The sequence below is a fragment of the Mustelus asterias genome, unplaced genomic scaffold (assembly GCF_964213995.1).
Source record: "Mustelus asterias unplaced genomic scaffold, sMusAst1.hap1.1 HAP1_SCAFFOLD_2031, whole genome shotgun sequence".
Taxonomy (NCBI): domain Eukaryota; kingdom Metazoa; phylum Chordata; class Chondrichthyes; order Carcharhiniformes; family Triakidae; genus Mustelus; species Mustelus asterias.
In genome coordinates, this window is record NW_027591976.1 from 32,251 (window position 1) to 57,661 (window position 25,411).

General features: G+C 44.8%; 1 protein-coding gene across 1 annotated transcript in view; it reads right to left on the reverse strand.

Moving 5' to 3' along the window:
- LOC144489231 (ankyrin repeat domain-containing protein 33B-like) overlaps nucleotides 1-25,411 on the reverse strand; it is a 48,205-nt gene that overhangs the window by 14,651 nt on the left and 8,143 nt on the right. The window contains exon 2 of the mRNA XM_078207072.1: nucleotides 9,606-9,735. Coding sequence (XP_078063198.1) covers nucleotides 9,606-9,735 — 130 coding nt within the window. The remainder of the gene's footprint in view (nucleotides 1-9,605; nucleotides 9,736-25,411) is intronic.

Consider the following 25,411-nt stretch of genomic DNA (forward strand, 5'->3'; position numbering starts at 1 on the left):
CCCTCCCTCATGGGAGATTACAGAATCATTAAAAGCTGCTCCTTGCGGGTTCTGGTTCCATAGCAGAAAATATCGAGGGCTACCAGATTGGTCCCCAGGGTAAGAAGTCAGAGTGAGTGTGTCGACCAGGGAAGGAAGTGAGGGAGAGCGCACGCCCTGTGTAAAAAGAGTGAGGAGCACTGTAGCCATGTTCTGGGATCTCGTGTTGTATTTTCAGGGACAAAGCAAAGATGCGTTTACAGCATAAATCCAGTCTAATGTACAATTCAAAATAGGGTTGTCTATACTAGTCAGTCAATCTCCTACCTCACTGTGCAAGTGCAGGGTTGCAGTAACATGGGGTTAGAAATCAGGGGTCAAAATCCCCAATTTAAATTTATTCATTTTGTCCTGATTTTTACACTCGTCATTAATTCCTATGTGCACATTTATTGCCCATGTAACCATGTCACGTGTTAATTAAACCCTCTGACCCCTGGTGCTGCTGCAGTGACAGGTTTTACCAAAGCTTCCGAGCACTGAGCTAATTTATCCGCTTAGCTCAGATTTGCTGTGACAATATTAACTTTACCCTCACGTAACAGAGTTCATAATATCTTTCTCCGACAGCGGTGGCTTTATGCTGCAAAATTATCCAACACATTTTCAAATTCTTAATTGAAATTGCATTTAAATTGTGATCTATGGCATCTTTAAATCATATTGGAAAGCACCACTAATGAATTCTATGCATGGGGATTTCAACAACGAGTGACTCAACAAGAGGAAATCTGCAGTGTGGCAAAGCTTTACCAATTTGCAACGGCTCATCTGGGGGTTTGGGGATGCGGTAATGCATCAGCAGAATCATTAAGATGCTGCTCTTGTCATATCCAAACTGACTCACTCAAATCCAGATTCCAGCTAATTCACTGGCCCCGTTAGATCCACAAGGATCATTTCCTTTGAAAATTCTGCCACATTTCAGAGCCTCCAACCTCACTCTGGATGGACCTGATGAAGGCTCAGTACAACTGTACTGTGAATGACACGTTGGCACAGTGGTTAGCACTGCTGCCTCATAACGCCAGGGACCCGGGTTCAATTCCGGCTTTTGTCTATGTGGAGTTTGCACCTTCTCCCTGTGTCTGCGTGGGTTTCCTCCGGGTGCTCCGGTTTCCTCCCACAGTCCAAAGATGTGCGGGTTAGGTTGATTGGCCATGCTAAATTGTTCCAGAGTGTCAGGGAATTACGGGGATAGGGCCTGGGTGGGATTGTTGTCGGTGCTGGTTCGGTGGGCTAAATGGCCTCCTTCTGCACTGTAGGGATTCTATGATTTTATGAAATGTCTTGCTTTGCGTGGTTTATTAAGTTTGGCCTTTGCACGGTGGCACAGTGGCTAGCACTGCTGCCTCACAGCGCCAGGGACCCAGGTTCAATTCCGGCCTCGGCTCACTGTCTGTGTAGAGTTGGCACTTTCTCCACATGTCTGCGTGGGTTTCCTCCGGGTGCTCCAGTTTCCTCCCACAGTCCAAAGATGTGTGGGTTAGGTGGATTGGCCATGCTAAATTGCCCCTTGCTGTCAGGGAGATTAGCAAGGTAAATATGTGGGGTTACAGGAATAGGGCCTGGGTGGGATTGTGGTCGGTACAGACTCAATGGGCCGAATAGCCTCCTTCTGTACTGTAGGGATTCTATGATTCTAAATTCTATGTCCAGTTGTTCTCCAGAGATTCGAGCACAGAATCAAGGCTGAGACTCCAGCGCCGTGCTGAGGGAATACTGTACGATTAAAGTCGCTGTCCTTTGGATAAATCATTAAACTGAGGCCCTATCTACTCTTTTAGGTTTATGCGAAAGATCATATGGCATAATTCTGAGCAGGGGAGTTCCAATTGTCCTGACCAATAGTTATCCTTGCAGGGTAAATACATGTGGTTACAGGAATAAGGTAAGATGTTCTGTCAGAGAGTCGGCGTAAACATGGGCCAAATGGCCTCCTTCTGCACTGTAGGGATTCTATGATTACCACTTGGCTATTTATGGAGCCTTGCTGTGCACAAGTTGGATGTTACATTTCCTACATTATAACAGTGATTAACATTTCAGAAGTACTTCATTGTCCATTCAGTGTTTTCGGATAAAAGATGCTGGATAAATGCAATTCTCTTTTTCTTTAAATGTTACTGGGTTTTGTTAGATGCAAGGTGCATAATTCAAATAAGGTGTAGTTTTTGTTTTGCAGCTTGGTGCCTGTGTTTAGCTGATATCTGTGTCATGTTCCTTTCGGTTTCCCCTGCCTACCTTTAAGTGCCTGTAAGATACAGTTTTAAGTTCAACGTTTATTTATTAGTGTCCCACTAATAAAGCTTACACTGCAACCAAGTTACTGTGAAAATCCACTAGTGGCCACACTCCGGTGCCTGTTCGGGTACACGGAGGGAGAATTTAGCATGGCCAATGCACCTAACCAGCGCGGCTTTCAGACTGTGGGAGGAAACCGGAGCACTTGGAGGAAACCCACACAGACACGGGGAGACATGCAGACACCTCACCGTGAACTAAGCCGGGAATCGAACCCAGGAACCTGGCGCTGTGAGGCAGCAGTGCTAACCACTGTGCTGCTCTAAAACCTGTATAACACAAGCCGCAGTTAGAGTTTGAACATATACTAAGATGCTAGCAAGAGATATGAGCTGAACAGTCATATGATTTCCACTGGCCAGTTACTCTGCTCAAAAGCAACGCTGACAATGGGAATATCTGGTTACCATTGATCCCAAGCGCAGTTAGGAGTAAGAAACAAAATGCTGGCTTTGCCAGCGACGCTCACATCTCAAAGAACATTTTTAAAAGGTGACCTAGAAGGGCACGCGACGATTATTTTAACTGAGATCATTGAGTAAGTTAACTGATCCCAGCAAAGATTCTCTGCGTCGCCTCCCACAGCTGCGATTGCTGATTTGTTTCCCCTGATATGAATCTTCCTGTCTTGCAAGAAAGCCAGATTGGTAACTCCGATTGTAAATGCTCTGTGTGTGCGTGTGCGCTTTTGACCTTGTCCCCCACACTCACACAAATCCCAAGCAGGATTGTTTGACTTTGTTTCCTCGCTTCATTCACACAAAGTGTACTTTCTCTGGGAGAAGCTTTCCTGGTTTATTTTTCTCCCTTGTATCAAATTAGCGTCATAGCTTTCTCACATCAGAGGCTGTTTGGCTTAAAACACCCTATGCAGTGCTGGGGGACAGTTGCACTGTCAGTGGTGCCACTTTTCGGTTGAGATGTTAAACCATACGCCAGCAATCCCATGAATAAGGGTGCCCCGATCTCCGATAGGCAGCACAGGAATCGGACACCCCCCACCACACAGAGACCCCATCGACTCCCCCCATGGATACTTGGGACCCCTCTCAGGGACACTGGGAACTCCCCACCTCATTCATGGAACTCTCCAGAGGGCAGCCCAGGCAATGCCAAGGGGCAGTGCCAGGGTACTGCCCTCGCATGTCCCTCACACCCTGGGGGCTATATTCCCTGTGCGCCCTGATGAGTCCTCTTCACCTGGCTCTCATTTTTAAAAAGTAGTTATAGACCTCACCAACATGGCATCATGCTGGCAAAGGAAGAATTCCAAATGTAGGGGAATTATATGGCTGGGATGCCCACTAATTATATTGAAAGATTCAATATGACCTTCGTAGGTGGAAACCACGTTGTGTCACTGGCAGGGGGTACAGAGGAATTGGAGGTTCTTGTTTTCCGAGTCTCTTGCACTCATGATGGCACAAAATCTCAGCAAAGTTTATACTTTCTCATGTCCATTTCAAAGACATGGCTCCTAAGTGATACTGGGTGAATGGCTTGCAGGATACATGGGGCATAATGGAGGCATGAGTGTATGAGGGTCATGGAGGGAGCATGAGAAGTGTATGTGGGCTGGTGAGGGTTTAAGGTGTGGAGATGCCGGCGTTGGACTGGGGTAAACACAGTAAGAAGTTTAACAACACCAGGTTAAAGTCCAACAGGTTTATTTGGTAGCAAATGTGGCTTTTGCTATCAAATAAACCTGTTGGACTTTAACCTGGTGTTGTTAAACTTCTTAGAGGGTTTAAGGGCCTGACCTTGGGCTAATGTCTCAGGAAAGAGGTGGGCCACGCCACCATAGGCCTGCCTCCAGAGGCAACAGGGCCCAACTCCACCCCACCCCTTCTCCCCAGGACAAAAATATGGCAGAAGGTAATCGATCTGCCATGGAAGTGTCCCCTAAATAGAAAATGAAAATCTTGATCGTTTTAAGAGCGGTGGAATTGACTAAGTCAACACAACACACTTGAAGCAACTGAACTCAGCACAAGGCCCAAGGATCCTCAAGGGGCATTGCTACAGCTCGAGAAGGAAACTGAAATTTGGATATTAAAACGTGTCAAGTTTAAGAAGACAGTTGAAAGGATGGGCACCATCCTTTGAGGAAGGGTACCCAACTTTGAAGTAGAGTTCCCTGCTTTGAAATCTAGCAGCAGTAAGTACAGCACTTAAGAAACATATTATTCGGTCCCTTTACTCCTGGAAATGAACTCCACATAGTTACAACCTCAGGCCAAAATTTTGTCTGGGTTTGGAGATGCATTTTGGTACAAAAAAAATGGCCAGACTCGGATTCATTTTTTGGAGGAAATCAGACTTTCTTCTGCATTCCTGAACCCACACCATTTTCATGTGGCCATTTTTGCATTATCTATTTTTATTTCAGATTTTGATCTTCTGAGGTATTTTGTTTTTATCACAATACTGCAGACTGGCTTCAGCAAGGCCCTGTACAGCAGCAGTAAAACTTCCCTATTTTTACATTCCATTCCTCTTACAATAAATGTCCACATTCTATTTGGCTTCCTGTACCTGCATGCTAACTTTATGTGATTCATGTACCAGGACACCCAAATCCTTCTGCACCACCAAGTTCTACAATCTCTTTCCATTTAAATAATACACTGCTTTTCAGTTCTTTCCGCCAAATTTTTGCCCACTCACTTAACCTGATTCTATCACTTTGCAGACTTTCTACCTCCACGTGACAACTTACTTTCCTTCCTATCTTGGTGCCCTTAGCAAATTTAGCTACCATACATTTGGTCCGTTCAGCCAAGTCATCGATATAGATTGTAAATAGTGGAGGACCCAGCACTGATCCTTGCAGCACTCCACTAGTTACAACTCACCAATCCAAAAACGGCTAATTTATCCCTGCTTCCTGTTAGCTAATCTATCTTTTATCCATGTGATATGGGGAGCTGATGGCGTGGTGTTATTGTCCCAGATCCAAAGATCCAGGGTAATACTCTGGAGATCTGGGTTCAAATCCTACCTTTATTTTTATTCATCCTTGGAACATGGGCGTTGCTGGCTGGCCAGCATTTATTGCCTATCCCTAATTGCCCTTGATAAGGAGAGGCTTGCTAGGCCATTTTAGAGGGCAGTTGAGAGTCAACCACATTGCCGTGGCTCTGGAGTCACATGTAGGCCAGACCAAGTAAGGACAGCAGATTTCCTTCCCTAAAAGACGTTAGTGAGCCAGCTGGTTTTTTTCGACAATGGTTTCATGGTCATCTGTAGATTCTTAATTCCAGATATTTTTTATTGAATTCAAATTCCACCATCTGCTGTGGCGGGATTCGAACCTGGGTCCCCAAAAAATTCACTGAGTTTCTGCATTAATAGTCTAGCGATAATACCTATAGGCCATCGCCTGGTTTGAATTTGAATTCAATAATAATCTAGAATCATTGTTAAAAAAATCTGCCATTCTTACCTCATATGACTTATGTGAATCCTGATGCACAGAAATGTGGCCGACTCTTAAATGCCCTCAGAAATGGCAAGTCACTGAGTTCAAGGGCAATTAGGGGGTGGGCACTGCCTGTGACATCCACATTCCATGAATGAACAAAAAAAGTATGTTCTCCCTTCATCATAAGGTATCTTGTGCTGTGATACCTTATAAAATTCCTTTTATAAAGCAAAGTACGCCCTTTAGCCACCTTGAATCTTACTTCGTCAAAAAACTATAACACAATTTTTCTTTCATAAGTGACTTTCTGAGAATCCTGCTTAATAATGGGTTCTGGCACTTTCCTTATGACAGATGTTGGGGCGGCACGGTAGCACAGTGGTTAGCACTGCTGCTTCACAGCTCCAGGGTCCCGGGTTCGATTCTCGGGTCACTGTCTGTGTGGAGTTTGCACATTCTCCTTGTGTCTGCGTGGGTTTTCTCCGGGTGCTCCGGTTTCCTCCCACAGTCCAAAAATGTGCGGGTTAGGTTGATTGGCCAGGTTTAAAAAAAAAATTGCCCCTTAGAGTCCTGGGATGTGTAGGTTAGAGGGATTAGCGGGTAAAATATGTGGGGGTAGGGCCTGGGTGGGATTGTGGTCGGTGCAGACTCGATGGGCCGAATGGCCTCCTTCTGCACTGTAGGGTTTCTATGATCTATGAACTGGCCTTTGTTTCCTGCTTTCTGCATTCACTGTTTCTTGATTAAAGAATTTTTTAGCTATTTTGCAATCCACTGGGACCATTCCGAAACCTAATGAATTTTGGAAGATTATAACCAAAGCTAACTGCTATCTGTGCCGCCACTTCTTTTAAGAGCTTCTGATGCAGGCCCTGGAGACTTTGGGTCTAATAATTTGCTAGTATCTTTTTCCTGGTGATTGTGATTATTTTAAGTTCATCCCTTCCTATCACCTCTTGATTATCAAGTATCCTTGGGATGTTTTCAAAGTCTTCCACCATGAAGACAGACACAAAATACCTGATCAGCGCCTCCGCCATTTCTTTGCTCTGACGCAGAATCTGCAGCAAGGGAAGAACGGAAATGGCACATTTACAAGGATCTGTATTTGAAATACAGTTAAAAGGGGCAGAAAGAAAAGATAAGGTTAAAGCTGGAATTATAATTTGGACAATTCCACTGCCAGATTTCAGTTTTGTCAAAGCCGACAAGACTATTTAACGAGATTTATTAAAGGAGTCAGATAAATGAGTTTCTGGGGAATCTGAGAGTCCAGGTAAGTGGCTGCCAGAGAATGCCATGTGAGGGCTGAATTGATTTGAGTGGGGAAAAGATCTGACGTACCAGAGGCTAGCAAACATTGGAACTGCACATGTTGCCACAATTGTGCAGGGAGCGATGTGAATGTTTGTAATCACATGAGATATTATTTGCCGTATCTACTATTCCAAGTATAATTTATAATTCATGCTGACTACAATTTGCCTGTTAATTCATGTGTAATTTACATTGATTCCGATTTGTGTTAAATTAAAAGTTACCAGAAGTAAAATCCTGTTGGTAATTCCTTAATTTGGTAAATTTGGTTATTTAGTTATGGTTCCTCATGAAAAAATGCTTTTATTGCAGTAAAACGTTGCAAGGATTTCCAAAGGAACATAATCAAAGAAAAACTGATATTGGGCCAAAGAAAAAGATATTTGGGCAAGTGGCCAAATGCTTGTTCAAAGTGGCAAGCTCCAAGCAGCATCTTAACGGAGAAAAGAGAAACGGGGAGGTTTAGGGAGAATATACCAGAATTCGAGTTGTAGATGGCCGAAAGCATGGCTGACAATGGGGCAAAGGAATTGGGGAATGTGCAAGGAGCTGAGTTGGAGGATCACAGACATTTCAGTGAGTTGTGGAGCTGGAGAAGGTTATTAAGCTAGAGAAGGGGTGAGTATTTGAACACAAGGCCTACTTAAGAAATGCTGTCAGATATTAAGCTTTTCTTATTCTTTCATGGGATGCATTTGTTGCCCATCCCTAATTGCCTTTGAACTGAGTGAATTGCTAGGCTATTTTTCAGAGGACAGTTAAGAGTCATTGCTGTGGGTCTGGAGTCACATGTAGGCCAAAACCAGGTAAGGATGGCAGATTTCCTCCCTTAAAAAGGACATTAGTGAAACAAATGAGTTTTTTTATGACATTCAACAATGGTTTCACAGTCATCATTGGACTTTTGATTACAGTTTTTTTTTAAAAAATTGAATTCAAATCTGTTGTGGTGGGATTTGAACCCAGGTCTCCAAAGCAGTATCCTGGTCTCTAGATTCCTGGTCCACTGACAACATCACTATGCCATTGCCTCCTCAGCTATGTGCAAAATAGAGGAGTGACACAAAACAGCACAAACTGGTGTTCAGAGTGTGAGTGGGGTGACCTGGTTGTAACAAGTTGAGTATAGGAGAGCTCAGTGTGTGAGCACTGAGGAATGACCTCTCCTGTACTCAGCTTGTTACTACCAGGTCACCCCCTGTAAACCAACATGCCACTTCCACTCTCCAACAGCACGATCTGTTAGTTATTAATTACAAACAAGTGCACTCGCTTGAATTAATCATTGGAATTGATATAAAGAATCACTGATCACGAACCACCTCCATCATCACAGGAGAGAGAACCAAATAGGCTTCAGTGCAAATTAATCATTTTAACTCAAAGCTTTTAACTAAAAGGCTTTTGGTTGTGTGTCAAGGCCATTACTCTTCCTGTTAAGTGCTGAGGTCTTGGATAAATTCCTCTTTATTGCTGTGGCTGCAATGCTACGGTGTAGTGACCCACCCTCTGGCTGAATTACTATCTTACTTTTCAAAGTGCCTCGAGGAACTGGCTTTGTTACCCTGCGGAGCAGTCTAAAACCAGATGGGTAGCGTGGACGTGGTGATGTCTGTATTTGCTCTGACGTTCAGAATGCTTTCTCACTGGTGAACCAAAATTGTGTGAGAGAGGAAGCAGCCTTCAACTGTGGTTTTCCCACGATACTTTCTGGACATGCCTTTTCTAAAATATTCAAATGCTTAGGGATGACGATTTATTTTTCCTATGTGTCAGGATTTCCCAAGAATAACAAAAAAACAGCTTTGTTCCCCTAATCACAATCAGATGTCATCACAATCAAACAAATGGATCGTTTAGGAGGAGGAACTGGAGCCACTCAGAGGCAGCAGGTCAGTTGCATTCTGGGAGTGGAGACGGCCATTTTAGAAGCGTGCAAGTGGTAAGAGCCACGAAGTACAAAAGAAAATGGGGCGGGAGGGAGATCTTCTTTCAAACACCTGATTCAGCCAATTGAAATGCGAGATTGCAGTGGAATTTTTTTCATTTGTTTATGGGATGTAGGCGTTGCTCGCTGGGCCAGCATTTATTGCCCATCCCTGAGGGCGTTTAAGAATCAACCACATTGCTCTGGGTCTGGAGTCACGTGTAGGCCAGACCAGGTAAGGACAGCAGATTTCCTTCCCTAAAGAACATTAATCAGATGGGTTTTTACGACAATCAACAATGGTTTCATGATCATCATTAGACTTTGTAATTCCGGATTTTTATTATCGAATTCAAATTTCACTATCTGCCGTGGTGGGATTTGAACCCAGGTGCCCAGAGCATGACCCCTGGGTCTCTGGATTACTAGTCCAGCGACAATACCACTAAGCCACTGCCTCCCCAAGGGCCTTCTCCCTCCAACTGCTGGAGAGAAGCAAGGTGGAAAATAAATTTTAAATGGAGGAGCGAGGCAGAAGCATTGGAGGCGGAATGTACTCAAAATAATAAATGTAGTGGACATTCCAGTACTTACCTGCTTGCACTGCAACAATCAGAGCTGTGTTTCCCTCTTTGTCTTGCCAGTTGACATCAAGATCAGAGCACTCAGCCAAGAGGAAGACAATGTCCATGAACCCCTGGTAACAAGCCACCATCAGTCCAGTCTGGAAACAGAATCCACACAGCAGTTTGAGAGAGAGTTTAGGGTAGCACAAATCAGAAATTGCTAATAAACCAACACGAGCAAATTTCTGCCATATAAATGCACTGGTATGGAGAAAATGTCAATAAATAGTGAAAAAACTGGGAATTGCTGAGAAGTAGATGGAAAGGGGAAGGGGAAATGAAATAGCTACATGGTTGATTGAGCAAATGAAGCATTTGTAAATACTTAAGTCGTCTCAGTGATTAACTGTTCACAAAAAATGCTGTCGACTAACAAAGCTGAAGGGGTCCAATATGTGTAAGATTGTAAAGATAACAGAATCTCCAAATAAGGACAATCTCAGCAACAAATGGACTACATATTGTTGGCACATTGAGGATTGAGGTTATGGGAAGAAAGCAGGAAAGTATTCCAATTTAGCACCAGTGATCAAACCCAGGATCAGGACAAAAATAATCACAAAAAGCAAAATCCCACAGATGCTGGGAATCTGAAATAAAACAGAGGAGAATAAAAAACGTCCTGGGAGCACTAAAAAGTCAGGCGAGCGTCTGTGGAATGAGGGAAGAGTGGGGTCAAACACTCCATGACCTTTGATCAGAAACAGGAGACGTTGCAGACAAACAGATGATAAAGAAGAATGGAGCCAGAGGATAAAGGGGAAAGAAGCAGAGGTGAGATAAGAGAGATACCAGGAAACAAACAACCATTTGATAAAAGAATAGATGACAGTGCAAGACAAGGGAAGCAAGAATGAGAAAAAATATACAAAAACAAAAAGGTGTTAGAAACATTGAAACTAGAAGCAGGAATAGGCCATTCAGCCCATTGAGCCTGCTCCGCCATTCATTATGATCATGGCTAATCATCAAATTTGATACCCCTTCCTCCCACATCCCTTGATCCCTTTAGCCCCAAGAGCTACATCTAATTTCTTCTTGAAATCACACAATATTTTTGGCCTCAAATACATTCTGTGGTAATGAATTCCACACATTCACCACCCTCTGGGCGAATTTCTCCTCACCCAAGTTCTAAAAGGTTTACCCCCCGATCCTCAAACTATGACCCTTTGTCCTGGACTCCCTCCATCGGGAACATCCTGTTAGAATTTTATAAGTTTCTATGAGATCCCCTCTCACTCTTATAAACTCCAGTCAATATAATCCTAATCGACTTAGTCTCTCCGCATATGACAGTCCTGCCATCCCAGGAATCAGCCTGGCAAACCTTCGCTGTACTCCCTCTATAGCAAGAACATCCTTCCTCAGATAAAGACACCAAAACTGCACACATTACTCCAGGTTTGGCTTCACCAATATCTTATACAATTGCAGTAAACATCCCTGTCCCTATACTCAAAGACAGTAAGAGTTTTAACAACACCAGGTTAAAGTCCAACAGGTTTATTTGGTAGCAAATGCCATTAGCTTTTGGAGCGCTGCTCCTTCGTCAGATGGAGTGGAAATCTGCTCTCAAACAGGGCACAGAGACACAAAGGTGATATTCTTATCATAAAGAAGACGAAAGCTAATGGCATTTGCTACCAAATAAACCTGTTGGACTTTAACCTGGTGTTGTTAAAACTCTTACTGTGTTTACCCCAGTCCAATGCCGGCATCTCCACATCATCACCTATACTCAAAGAGACAGATTCTTGTCAATTCTGAATGGTGAACTGCAAAACAAAAAATATCTTGTCGCAATGTCATTAGGAAAGCTTAAAATGGTTACCTGGACTGCTCACCCCCACGCTTGGCCCTGTTTCACCGAGCATTATTTAAAATGAACAATCACCTGACTATTCGTGAGCGTAGCAGCTCATTAAAAATGGTAGCTTTAATGACACAGATTGAGCCATTCCTATTGGCTTCGCAGTTTTTGCACCATGGCCCATAACAGAGTGAATCAACACCTCCCCGATAGATAATGTGCACAAGTCAAATCCATAATAAACCTTCACGTTCAGAATCAGTGACTAAAGTTCATTACTCAGAGGGTTCTAGACATGCATCCGTCACACTTCGATGCAGATTCCCCCTGGTGGTCATTTATTATTATGTAATATTAAAGGAGAGTTCATTATGCCTTTCCATGAGCGAGCAGAAACTTGGCAGGAAATGCTTTAAACCGCTGGATGTTTCACTGCAAATGTTTCTAATTATTTATTGTAAATTTTCCCAGCTCTTCCACGAATGCCTAGGCAGATATCCACTCCATCTGACGAAGGAGCAGGGCTCCAAAAGCTAATGGCATTTGCTACCAAATAAACCTGTTGCACTTTAACCTGGTGTTGTTAAAACTCTTACTGTGTTAGGCGTGTCTAGCCAATGACAGTTCTTGCCAATGAGAGATTAGATGATGAGGGATTGTTCTCAGGAGTCCCTCTGAGCCCGTACTGTCTCTCTGTGGAGTAATTCAGTCAATGCCATTCTCCCAATCTATCCCTGTAGTCCTATAAGCCCATTTCTCTCAAATTCCCATCCAATTTCCTTTTGAAATCAATGGTAGTCTCTGTTTCCAGCACCCTCACAGGCTGTGGTCCAGGCCATTACAACTCACTGTGTGAAAAGTTCTTCCTCACATCCCTCCTGTATCTCTTGCCCAAAACCTGTGATCCCCAAGCCTTGTGACATCAGCTAACGGGAAAAGCTTTCATTCAGTCCACCTCATCTAAATCTCCATAATCCTTTTCTTGATTTATTATTGTCACATATATTGGGATAGTGAAAAGTATTGCTTCTTGCGCGCTATACAGTCAAAACATACCGTTCATAGAGTACGTAGGGGAGAAGGTGCAGGATATAGTGTTGGAGGGACAAGTAAGGGTGAAGCGAAAGATCATCTTAATATATGATAGGTCCATTCAAAAGTCTGATGACAGCAGGGAAGAAGCTGTTCTTGAGTCGGTTGGTATATGCTTTCAGACTTTTATATCTTTTTCCCAACGGAGGATGTGCACGGGGCCCTTGATTATGCTGGCTGCTTTCCAGAGGCAATTGGAAGTGTAGACGGAGTCAATGGATGGGAGGCTTGTTTGCGTGTTGAACTGGGCTACGTTCACAACTTTTTGTAGTTTCCTGCAGTCTTGGTCAGAGCAGGAGACATACCAAGCTGTGATAGAATGCTTTCTATGATACATGTGGAAAAATTGGTGAGAATCATACTGGACATGCCGAATTTCTTTAGCCTTCTGAGAAAGTAGAGGCATTGGTGGGCTTTCTTAACTATAGCACAGTAAGTAGTCTCACAGCCCCAGGTTAAAGTCCAACAGGTTTATTTGGTAGCACGAGCTTTCGGAGCGCTGCTCCTTCATCAACTATAGCGTCAGCATGGAGGGATCAGGACAAATAGTTGGTGATCGGAATACCTAGAAACTTGAAGCTCTCAACCATCTCCACTTCCATCAACTTTGATGTAGACAGGGACATGTCCTCCACTACATTTCCTACGTTCACCATTCACCTACACACCTCTATCAAGTCTCCCCTCAATCTGCTTTGCTCCAAGGAGAACAACCCCAACTTCTCCAATCTAGCCTTGTAGCTAAAATCCACCATCCCTGGAACCATTCTGGTAAACCCTGGGGCTCTCTCTCTAGTTGTGGCCTAACCAGCATTGTATAAAGGTTCAGCATTACTCCCCTGCTTTTGTTCTCAATAGCTCTATTTTTGAGGCATCAAGATCCCATATGCTTTGCTAATTACTCTCTCAATATGTCCTGCCACATTCAAAGACCTTTGCACATGAATACCCTTCAAAGCCCCTCTGTCTTTGTACACTCTGAACTGTGCCATTCAGTCTATATTGCCTCTCCCTTTGCTTCTGCCAAAATGCATCACCTCACATTTCCCTGTAATTCTCCAAGGGTAGAATTTTATGCTCCCCCAAGGACGGGTTCTGAGGCAGGGTGGGGGGCATAAAATTGAATGGACGTGATTTCTCCCCCCCTGGAAAACTCAGGCAAAATTTCACACTTGGACAGGCAGGGATACTTGCCCATTCAGGTTTTAAGGCCCTTAGGTGACCGCTTAATGGTCACTTAAGGGCTTTATCGCGCCCAGCCTCAATTTCTGGGCTAGCAGGAGCAGGTGTGGATAGGGTGGGAAAGTGACACTTACACTATTCCCCATCCCAGGTGGGAAGGAGTGGGCGGTGCTTGAATTGGAAGCCTCCTCTCAAAGGAGAGGTGCATTCCCCCCACCCCCCAGGACATTCAGCTGTGGGACCTCTTCCCACCCCTACCCCCTGACGCTGCAATTGTCCCCTTCCCAAAACCACCCCCTCCTGCCCCCCCAGGCATTATATGCCCTCTGCCCCCGGAACCTCCTTTTCAAAAGTTGCAGGGTTTAGTCCCAGGCAGAGCGCTGTAGTACAGCTTCTGGCCATTGCAGCGTTGTGTCTGGCTGTGTTGAAGAGGCAATCAAGCTCTCATAGGCAGGACTTTCTTCCTAGGGTGGATAGAAGTCCTGTCCACTGCCAACCAACATGTAAGTGAGCGCCGATCGCTCGCCATCATTAAAATTCTACCCCACAATCTATAGAACAGTCAGTGTAAAGGAACAAATGTAATACAGTGGCACAGTGGTTCGCACTGCTGCCTCACAACGCCAGGGACCCGGGTTCCATTCCGAGCTTGGGTCACTGTCTGTGTCGAGTTTGCACATTCTCCCCTTGTCTGTGTGGGTTTCCTCCGGGTGCTCCGGTTTTCTCCCACAGTTCAAAGATGTGCAGGTTAGGTGGATTGGCCATGCTACATTCTCCCTCAGCGTACCCAAACAGGCTCCAGAGTGCGGCAACGAGGGGATTTTCACAGTAACTTCATTGCAGTGTTAATGTAAGCCTACTTGTGACTAATAAATAAACTTAAATTTGATAGGATATTATGGGTTAATGCCTGTTTTGTAAAAAGGATTAAGGATACATCTAATTCAATCTCAGATCAACATGAGGGATACGAGTCAGAAGGTTGTGGATTCAAGTCACACTCCAATTAATACTGAGATAAAAAAATCTAAAGAATCTGTGCTACATGAGGGGTACCCCATCCTGTATCCTTGCTTTCCACACTTCACTCCTTTCTACATAAAAGCACACTTATTAACAGACGAGTTAATTGTTGACAGTAAAAATGGTAACAACATTATTCCATCCTAACCGTCAGTAAATTATATGAAGCATCGATAGAACTGATTTGCCATGGACAGTGTAAACATTCCTGTACCAAAGGGTGTCAATTTTTCCTAGTCCACACAAGTGAGTTCTCTTGAAAATATCACAAATATGTAAAGATTAACCAGAAAACAACTGGGGCTGAGACACTTTAGTTGGGTGGAAAACTGGGATTGTTCTCTTTAGAGAGGGTTATGGGGAGATTGAACAGAGATATTCAAAAACATGGAACCGCGATGGGGAACTTGACCCACCAATACTGGTTGCCCAAGTGCCATTTAACATACCGCAGGGTGTTCATTGGCTAAGGACGAGACTGCTTCCCCCATCTAGGGAGGAAATCCAGCCAATCCAATTGTAATCTCTGTAATACTAACAGCGCTAGGTTCAAGCGGTGGCCATTGCTGAGACTGCAGGCAATCCCCAAAGAAGAGAAGGTTACGGAGGTTGGTTTTCATTAACTGGCCTGGCTGGAAGAATCCAGCAGGGTGGGTGAGGGGGTGGGAGGACAGCCATTTTGGGGAGAGTTGAAGAGGGTATGACATTCTGGCGGGTGTCTTGGACAAGCACAGGGAACTTGCAGAGTAGGGATCGCCCCATCATTGCACAACACCAACTCACATGGGAAAAACGCTGGCCTACTCACCATTTTTAAAATTAGTTTGAGGGATGGAGGTGTCGCTGACTAGGCCAGCATTTATTGCCCATCCATAATTGCCCTTGATCTGAGCGGGTTGCTAGGCCATTTTATAGGGCACTTAAGAATCAACCACATTGCTGTGGGTCTGGAGTCACATGTAGACCAGACCGGGCAAAAGCAACAGATTTCCTTCCCTAAAGGACAATGGGTTTTTACGACAATCAACAATGGTTTTGTGGTCATCAATTGACTTTTAATTCTGGATTTTTATTGAATTCAAATTGCACCATCTGCCAGGGTGGGATTTAAACCTGTGCTCCCAGAGCATTACCTTGGGTCTCTGGATTACTAGTCAGTGACTGTACCACTATGCTACCACCTATCCATTACCTGATGCAGGTCTCCCCCTACTATGGCTAAATAGTGGCAGAGGCAGGATGAGGTACTTCACAGGCCTCAAAAGACTCAAGGGTGGGTAGGCAGGCGGGTGGGCAGTCCAACACCTCAATGCCCCTCGTAAAATGGGAGACAGGTAACGGGCAACCCGCGAGCTGCATTTTATGAGTCCCAGCCCACCTAGAAACCTACTGGTGGGCGCCACAAAATTCCACCCATGAAGGGTTCTGATAGCGTAAATAAGGAGAAATGGTTTCACCTAGCAATAGAATCAGCAATCAGAGAATAGAATCATAGAATCATAGAAACCCTACAGTACAGAAAGAGGCCATTCGGCCCATCGAGTCTGCACCGACCACAATCCCACCCAGGCCCTACCCCCATATCCCTACATATTTTACCCGCTAATCCCTCTAATCTACGCATCCCAGGACACTAAGGGGCAATTTTAGCATGGCCAATCAACCTAACCCGCACATCTTTGGACTGTGGGAGGAAACCGGAGTACCCGGAGGAAACCCACGCAGACACGAGGAGAATGTGCAAACTCCACACAGAGGCCACAGATTTAAGATAATTGGCGAAAGAGCCAGAGGTGATGCAAGGAGAAACAGCTAATCATTAAGATTTGAATGCACTGCCTGAAAGAATTATGCAAACAGACTCAACTGGAACTCCCAAAGATAATTGAATGTATTTGAAGGGGAAACATTTGCAGGCTCCGAAAAGAATCAAGGGCATGGGACGAATTGCATAGTTCTTCCAAAGAGCTGCCGCAGGCACAATAGGCCGAATGACCTTCTGCATTGCATGAATCTATGATTGCAGTATTCACTCATTAGGGGCACAGTTCACAAATAAGGGGTATCCCGTTTAAGACAGAGACGGGGAAGAATTTCTTCAGTCAGAGAGTTGTTCATTTTTAGGGTTCTCTTCCTCAGACAGTAACGGAGACTGGGCCATTGACTATTTTCAAGACTGAGTTAAGACAGATTTTTGATCTCCAAGGGAGGTTACGGGGAGCAGGTTGGAAAGTGGAGTTAAGGCCGCAATCTCACTGAAAAGCAGAGCAGGTTCGAGGGGCCTACTCCTGTCCATCTTTCTGATGGTCCTCTGATCTATCACAGGAAGCAGCAGAAACCTGGCAGCTAGTGTTTTAAATAAGAGTGTTATGAGCACTCACTGCTCCCTCCCATCTTGACCTCTCCCCTTTAGACCCCATGACAGCATGACATTTGTTGATACGGCAATGGGGCTTTTTTGACACCAGGCTTGTTGACAGCCGTTTGGAATTCCCATCTGAAGGGGCTTTCCGGCAGGCCAGCACGGTTTCAAAATCTGACTCATTTACTTCATTGTTTGTTTTTTGTTTGTTATTCACGGGTTATATTATACAGAAATGTCAGTCAAAAGTTACTGGTTCCAGTCAAATGCTAAACAGATCACTTTGAAGAACTGCAAGTTTCGTGACAGGAAATGATTGTCAGGAGAAGAAAAACCCCTAATAAAAGAACAGGCGTGTGAGAACTAAAATATATCTGAAGATCACCGAGTGTGTGCTGGGGGCGGGCGGGCGGAGGTGTATCAGGTGTTTCCTTTATTGTTTATAACAGTGCATAAATTTAGCTTGCATTCCTGCCTTGAGATTAAAAGATTGAGGAGCGATCTATTTTGAGGTGCTTAAAATAATGCAAGTATTAGTGTCACAAGTAGGCTTACATTAACACTGCAATGAAGTTACTGTGAAAATCCCCAAGTTGCCGCACTCCGGCGCCTAGTCGGGTGCACTGAGGGTGAATTTAGCATGGCCAATGCACCTAACCAACACGTCTTCGGACTGTGGGAGGAAACTGGAGCACCCAGAGGAAGCTTTCCTCTGGCAAGGAAATCCAAAATAAAGGGACACAATGTTAACAATACACCCAGGTCATTTGGGAATGAAATCAGGAATCAGTTTCCACACAAAAGGTAGTAAATAATCTGGAATTCCCGCTGCCAAAAAGCTGTGAATGTTGGAAGCATTGAAATCTTTGTTGGATTTGTGTTAGGTAAGTGCATCAAGGGATATGGATAAAAGGCAGGAACTCTCAAACTGCAGATCAGCCATGATTTAACAGAATGGTGGAATTGGCATGGGAGGCTCCTATGTTCAACAGCACAGGTGGTAAGGTGGCACAGTGGTTAGCACTGCTGCCTCACAGCGCCAGGGACCCGGGTTTGATTCTCGACTTGGGTCACTATCTGTGCGGGGTCTGCACATTCTCCCTGTGTTAGCGTGGGTTTCCTCCGGGTGCTCCGGTCCGGTCCCCCCCCCGCCCCCCCTCCCCCCCGCACAGTCCGAAAGACATGCTAGTTAGATGCTAAATTCTCCCTCAGTGTACCCAAACAGGCGCCAGAGTGTGGCGGCTAGGGGAATTTCACAGTAACTTCATTGCAGTGTTAATGTAAGCCCACAGAAGAGGTCTCCTGACGCATAACGGTATGGTTATATCAGAGAAGGAACTCTCTCCCATTTTGACACAGTACCTGACACTCCCCTTCTTCTCACACAGAGACCGCCGTGGAATGTCGTGAACCTCATTGCCACACTTTTTAATATCACTAGTGGGCTTCCTCACTATCCCCCCACGTTAGGATCGCGCCCCCCACCCTGCTGCCGATGTGGCGTTAGGCCGGTGAGGTTTACAACGGGTCTTAACCTATGGGGACCCAGTGAAGAGAACCTGCCAGGGGCGCATAGGTAAGTACAGCCCCCAGGGGGAAATGGATCATGTCCATGCAGTGCCCCCTGACTAAGTGTCAAATGATATGGCAGGAAAAGCTGGCAGTGGAGCCAGTGGGGAGCAAACTGCTTTATCGACCTGAGTTGACACGAAGGCAAAAAATTATAAAATTCCATCCACAGTGGCCATCTCCATTTCTCACTCACAATGCCGTGCCTGTGAATGAACGAATGCACACACACACTCTTTACAGTGCAGAGTGAGGCCATTTTGCCCATCGAGTCTGCACAGGCTCTCTGAAAGAGTATCCTACCTTGTCCCATTCCCCTGCCTTATCCCAGTAACTTTATGGCCCGGATTCTCCGACCTCGCCCACGGCTGGGATTCTCCGGTCCTGCTGCAGTGAATGGAGATTTGTCTGAGCACCACATTTTCCGTTCACACTGGCAATGGGGTATGAATGGCCAGAGAATCCAGGCCTATTTCTTTTCAGATAGCAATCCAATTCCCTTTTGAATACCTCGATCAAACTTTTCTCCACCATCCTCTCAGCAAGCTCATTCCAGACTCCTACCGTCCTCTGTATGAAAACTTTTTCCCTCCCTTCTCCTTTTGTCCATTATTTTGAATCTGTGCCCTCTAATTCTTGAAACAGAACTGTTTCTCACTATTTACCCGGTCCATACCCTGCGGGGAGAAACAGGGTGGACCACTGAAACAATATTGATGAAAATCCAATCTTTCACCAACAAGATGCCTCAGAAGAATCCTTACGGTGCGCTGGTCAAATACCATTAATAATATTAGACTATGGGAGGAAACAAAACATGATCGGCACGGTAGCACAGTGGTTAGCACTGCTGCTTCACAGCTCCAGGGTCCCGTGTTCGATTCCCGGCTCGGGTCACTGTCTGTGTGGAGTTTGCACATTCTCCTCGTGTCTGCGTGGGTTTCCTCCGGGTGCTCCGGTTTCCTCCCACAGTCCAAAGATGTGCGGGTTAGGTTGATTGGCCAGGTTAAAAATTGTCCCTTAGAGTCCTGGGATGCGTAGGTTAGAGGGATTAGCGGGTAAAATATGTGGTCGGTGCAGACTCGATGGGCCGAATGGCCTCCTTCTGCACTGTAGGGTTTCTATGCTTTCTATGCTTCTATGATCCAATGGTCCTCCAAATCAAAAGGCAAAAGTGGAATTAGATAGGTCATGCCTTGAGGAAGCTGCAGGATAACATAACACGGCAATGTCTCATAGTGCTGTCAAAGGGCTGTACATAGAGTCATAGAAAAGGCTCTTCAGCCCATCGATTCTGCACCCACTATAACTACCAATAAAAGTGCGCTAATCCCATTTTCCTGCACTTGTCCCATATCCTTGAATATTATGAAATTTCAAATGCTCATCCAAATATGTTTAAAGGTTGTAAGGTTTCCAGCCTCCTCTTCATTCCCAGGCAGTGCATTCCAGATTTTCACCACCCTTTGGATGAAAAAGTTTTTTCTCAAATTCCTTTTCAATCTCCTGCCCCTTACCCAAAAACTATGCCCCCTCGTGATTGACCTCTCAACCAAGGGGAGCGGCTGCTCCCTACTCACCCTGTCCATATCTCTCATGGCAACAACCGGAGAATTTAGCCCAAAACAGGATTCGATGGAGGGAAGTTGTCTGTGGCCTGTGCTCTGTCAAGGAGTGAAAGGGTTCGGAAGAAGAAGATGCCCCTCAGGGTCATTTCATGAAAGTTTATCCTGATCGTCACAGTTTTTGATCTTTGCAATTTTAAATGCTACACATGAATGGTTAAATCCCAACTCACTGCAATCTCATCATTCCCCCCACCCTCCTCCAATTTTGGGCTGCAGAAGTAGTGACAGCTGGGTTGACCAGCTGTGGCCATGTCCAGAACTGGGCACATTGCAGAGTTCAGGTGCACAGTTCATGTCAAATTATTTCCTCTAACATGAGACCAATGCATTCAACTGGCTGCAGGGGATTTTATTTATTTCCATGAAGCCTTTCTGTTATGACTCGTATTATTCTTTGTATTAGTATCGATTGCCTGGAAATGATTGTTGCTGCTGTTATTGTGAAAACACTCAACAAAACAGTATCACATTTCTGCCTGCTATTTTGACACAGGCGGCGTCAAACCACACATACAAACTTCGCCTGGGCTCCCAAGTGTATTTATTTTGTGACTGAAATGCCTCTCCGAGGTGTCAGGGTGAGATGACTAAAACGCTACTGATACTAATGCAAGAATTTTCATTTACCAACCCCCAGAAAATTTGGCGGGACTGTCCCGACTGAGATCACACCCACCAGAAGGATGGTTTCTGGGTGCAACAGACCTTTGTCTATAGGGCATGCTACCCCAAGATGTAACTCAGAATTATTTTATTTGATTTGTCACATGTATTAGTATACAGTGAAAAGTATTGTTTCTTGTGCGCTATATAGAAGAGCATACCGCTCATAGAGAAGGAAAGAAGAGAGAGCAGAACGTAGTGTTACAGTCATAGCCAGGGTATAGAGAAAGATCAACTTAATGCGAGGTAGGTCCATTCAAAAGTCTGATGGCAGCAGGGAAGAAGCTGTTCTTGAGTCAGTTGGTACGTGACCTCAGACTTTTGCATCTTTTTCCTGACGGAAGAAGGCGGAAGAGAGAATGTCTGGGGTGCGTGGGGTCCTCAATTATGCTGGCTGCTTTGCCGAGGCAGTGGGGGGTGTAGACAGAGTCAATGGATGGGAGGCTGGTTTGCGGATTGGACTACATTCACGACCTTTCTTTGATAGTTCTTTGAATTAACGTCACAGCATCTGTGTCCGAGAGGAAGGTGGGGAGCGAAAGTAATCGTTCAAATTCATGGTCAATGAATTGCAGACGGCATCCAACATGCAAATTGCGCGGTCCCACAAACAGCAATGAGATAAACACCTTTCGCTGTTTAGACTCAGAGGTTTACAGCATGGAAACAGGCCCTTCAGCCCAACTTGTCCATGCCACCCTTTTTGGTTGAAGGATGAGTGTTGGCCAAGAGAAAATGATCATTTCCTAGTGGCAAGTGAAGAAACTTTTTTCTGGATTAAACCAGTGGTAAAAACTGAAAAAGTGATCAATCCCAAAATTAAAACTTTTTCATAAAAAAATGAAATATCATGTTTTGGTTATGTTAATGTTTTAAACAGCCCAGCCTTTGGTTATATTTATACACAAGAGTTTAATAATGTTGCTGTTTACTTTTGCCCTACTGTTGATTAGGAGCGATATCAATGCTGACCCAGAGTCTCTTTGATCACCTGAACTGTTGTGTGGAAACCAAAATCAGGACTCTTAATTGTGCCGTGGGATCTCACGCACCCACTTGAACAAGCAGATGATAGAAACACAGAATCCCTACAGTGTAGGAGGCCATACAGCCCAATGAATCTGCATCGAGTCTCTGAAAGAGCATCTTACACAGGCCCATCCCTATCCATTCCCTGTAACCTCACGCATTTATAGAATCTCTACAATACAGGAGGCGGCCATTTGGCCCATCAAATCTGCACCGACCTTAATCCCACCAAGGCCCTATTCCCATAACCTAACACATTTACCCTGCTAATCCCCCGACACTAGGGTCAATTTTAGCATGGCCAATCAACCTAACCTGCACATCTTTGAACTGCGGGAGGAAACTGGAGCACCCGGAGGAAACCCACGCAGACACAGGGAGAAAGTGCAAACTCCACACAGACAGTGACCAAGGCTAGAATCGAACCTGGATCCCTGGCGCTGTGAGGCAGCAGTGCTAACCACTGTGCCACCATGCCGCCCAGATTTGCCATGATTAATCCACCTAACCAATACATTTTGGGGCAATTCGGCATAGCCCAATCCTGCTAACCCACATATCTGTGGACTGCGGGAAGATTCCGGAGCAATCAGGGGAAACCCACGCAGACACGGGGAGAAGAGCAAACTCCACACAGACAAGCACCCAAGGCTGAATCAAACCCGGTTCCCTGGCATTGTGAGGCAACAACTGTGCCACCATGCTGCCCTGATGCCTTGGTTTAACAGCTCTGAACATACTGCTCATCCAGTACTGCACTGAAGTATCAATGAAGGTTACTCACTCGAATCCTGGAATGGGGCTTGAAACTGTGACCTTTTGACTCATCAGCAAGCTAGGAAGGACCAGGGACACGTAGAACCACTTGACCTGATTGGACAAATTCCTGGTTTCATCACGTGACCTCCTCCCTCCATTCACTCCACCTATCTAATTGACATTTTTCTATCTGCAATTTTTATAATCAATAAAGTGTCCAAAGAAAATGAATAATACACATTTTTTTTTAAAAAGCTGCCATGTTTTTTCTCTAGTTCACTCTTAGCAGTGTCCAGAAAATTAATCAGAATTCCTGGATACTCGGACAACACTGAAGGATTGCCAACCTGTGCATCGCTATCACCACTAATAAACATTCATAGTAGAAAAAAAGACTTTGTCGTCTGATAACCTTTGGCGGGTTACTAAACATAACTTTGCATGATGGAATTACCTTCCTGAATGCATGACCTCCTCTCTGACAGGCTCTGAATATGTTGGAGGGCAGCTGATGCAGCATAAACTCTTCCTGTTGGGTAGCATGCAGGAGTTCTTAAACTGAAGATGGGTTCAGAAATTGTGGCTTAGGAGAGAGTTTGATCTCCGAACACCTAAAATGAGCAGCACCCTGTGGGACCCAAACTTAGGATACTCCATGAAAAGATAAGAGTGGAATAAAGAACGAAGGAAACTTTCAAGTCTTCAGGGTTCAATCAATTCAACCTCCACATAGCATTACTGGTGGCACAGTGGGTAGCACTGCTGCCTCACAGCACCAGGGACCTTGGTTCATTTCCCGGCTTGGGTCACTGTCTGTGCGGAGTCTGCACGTTCTCCCCGTGTCTGCGTGGGTTTCCTCCGGGTGCTCCGGTTTCGACCCACATTCCGAAGATGTGCAGATTAGGTGGATTGGCCATGCTAAACCGTCCCTTCGTGTTCAAAGATGTGTAGGTTAGATGGATTAGCCATAGTAAATGCACAGGGTAACAGGGATAGGGCAGGGGGATGGGTTTGGATAAGATGCTCTTTTGGAGAGTCAGTGCCGACTTGATGGGCTGAATGGCCTCCCTCTGCACTGTAGGGATTCGGACAGACTCAGATCCGCTACCTTCCGCTACCAACTCAGAGGTCATTGTTCCTGTGAGTGCCGAAGCTACATGCAATCATATTCTGTCCCCCACTCCTGGCATTCCACCCGACATCTCTCCACTGTTGACGACTGCATTATAAATCCAATAGATCATCGGACTTGGGTCATAAAATCAATAATAGCCTCTGGCTTACTCAACGCTCAATATTTTACCTTCAAATGGCACTGTAGCATAATTTACAGTGTTCTCTCTACCAGATGGAATAACTCTCAGTTGATTTAAAGCATTTAGTCCAAATGAGAGCTCGAGGTGACTAATATGAGAGAGAAAGAAATAAAATAAAGAGAGAGAAAGAAAGAGGTGGCCTTATTTCATGAGAATTGCATTGTCTAGAAAGTAATGTTAGGGATGGTATTATTTGTCAAAGGAAAGACCCTGAAACTGTCTGAAGTCACCTCTTTGCTGAGGCACTAATATTTACCAATGATATTAAGCGTCAAAGGATGAGAGAAAAATGGTCCTCGCAGTAACCTCGCTGATAATTGTAATTTCCGGAAGAATGTCTGTCAGAGAACTAACATAACATAGTGCAGAGAGAGAGAGGTCAGTGAAATTGTTGTGTTTTATTGGCCAGTTGCTGGTACATGGAAGATTTGTGGCTTTCATCAGTCCAGATGTTGATGAGCCAGCAAGTGAAACCTGCTCGAGAAAGATTCAGGATGCATGCTGTTCTTACGAAAAAGTACACTTGGGTCCGGTAATCATTCTGTACTTTTAGCATATTTACCCTGCTAGTCCCCCTGACGCTAGGGTCAATTTAGCATGACCAATCAACCTAACCCGCACATCATTGAACTGTGGGAGGAAACCAGGGTGCTCCGGTTTCCTCCCAGATCCAAAGATGTGCAGGTTAGGTGGATTGGCCATGCTAAATTGACCCTAGTTTCAGGGGGATTAGCAGGGTAAATATGTGGGGTTACGGGGATAGGGCCTGGGTGGGATTGTGGTCGGTGCAGACTCGATGGGCCAAATGGCCTCCTTGTGCACTGCAGGGATTCTATGGAAATTTGCTGCGACCCAATTGCTCAGCTGGTTGTTTCTTGGGAATATTTAACCTGGGAATGGGGCGATTGTTTCAGCTCTTACTCATCTGACTAGCAGAAAATCTGCTAAATGAATTAAGCATAAACAATAGCTACCAGCTTTTCCCCCGTGTCTCTTAGATTTTCATTTCACCTTCTCAATAATGTGTACTATTTTCCTTCCCGTTAATAGTTAAATGGCACGGTAATGTTGTTACGGTGCAGTAGCACAAACTGAGTCAACACATGGCCAGATAATAAATATTTCCCAAAATGTGCAGATAGTCTTCTTGAAAAGGTTATCAGTTTAAGAGTTTAACTTCTCCTTTGTTCCTTCATAGAATGAATGAATACCTTGGTGCATGAATCACAATAGGTTGGTATGCAAGTGATTAGGAAGGTAAATAGAATGTTGTTGGTCATTGCAAGGGGAATGGAATATAAAAATGGGGATGTGTTGCTAGTTGTACATGGCGTTGAT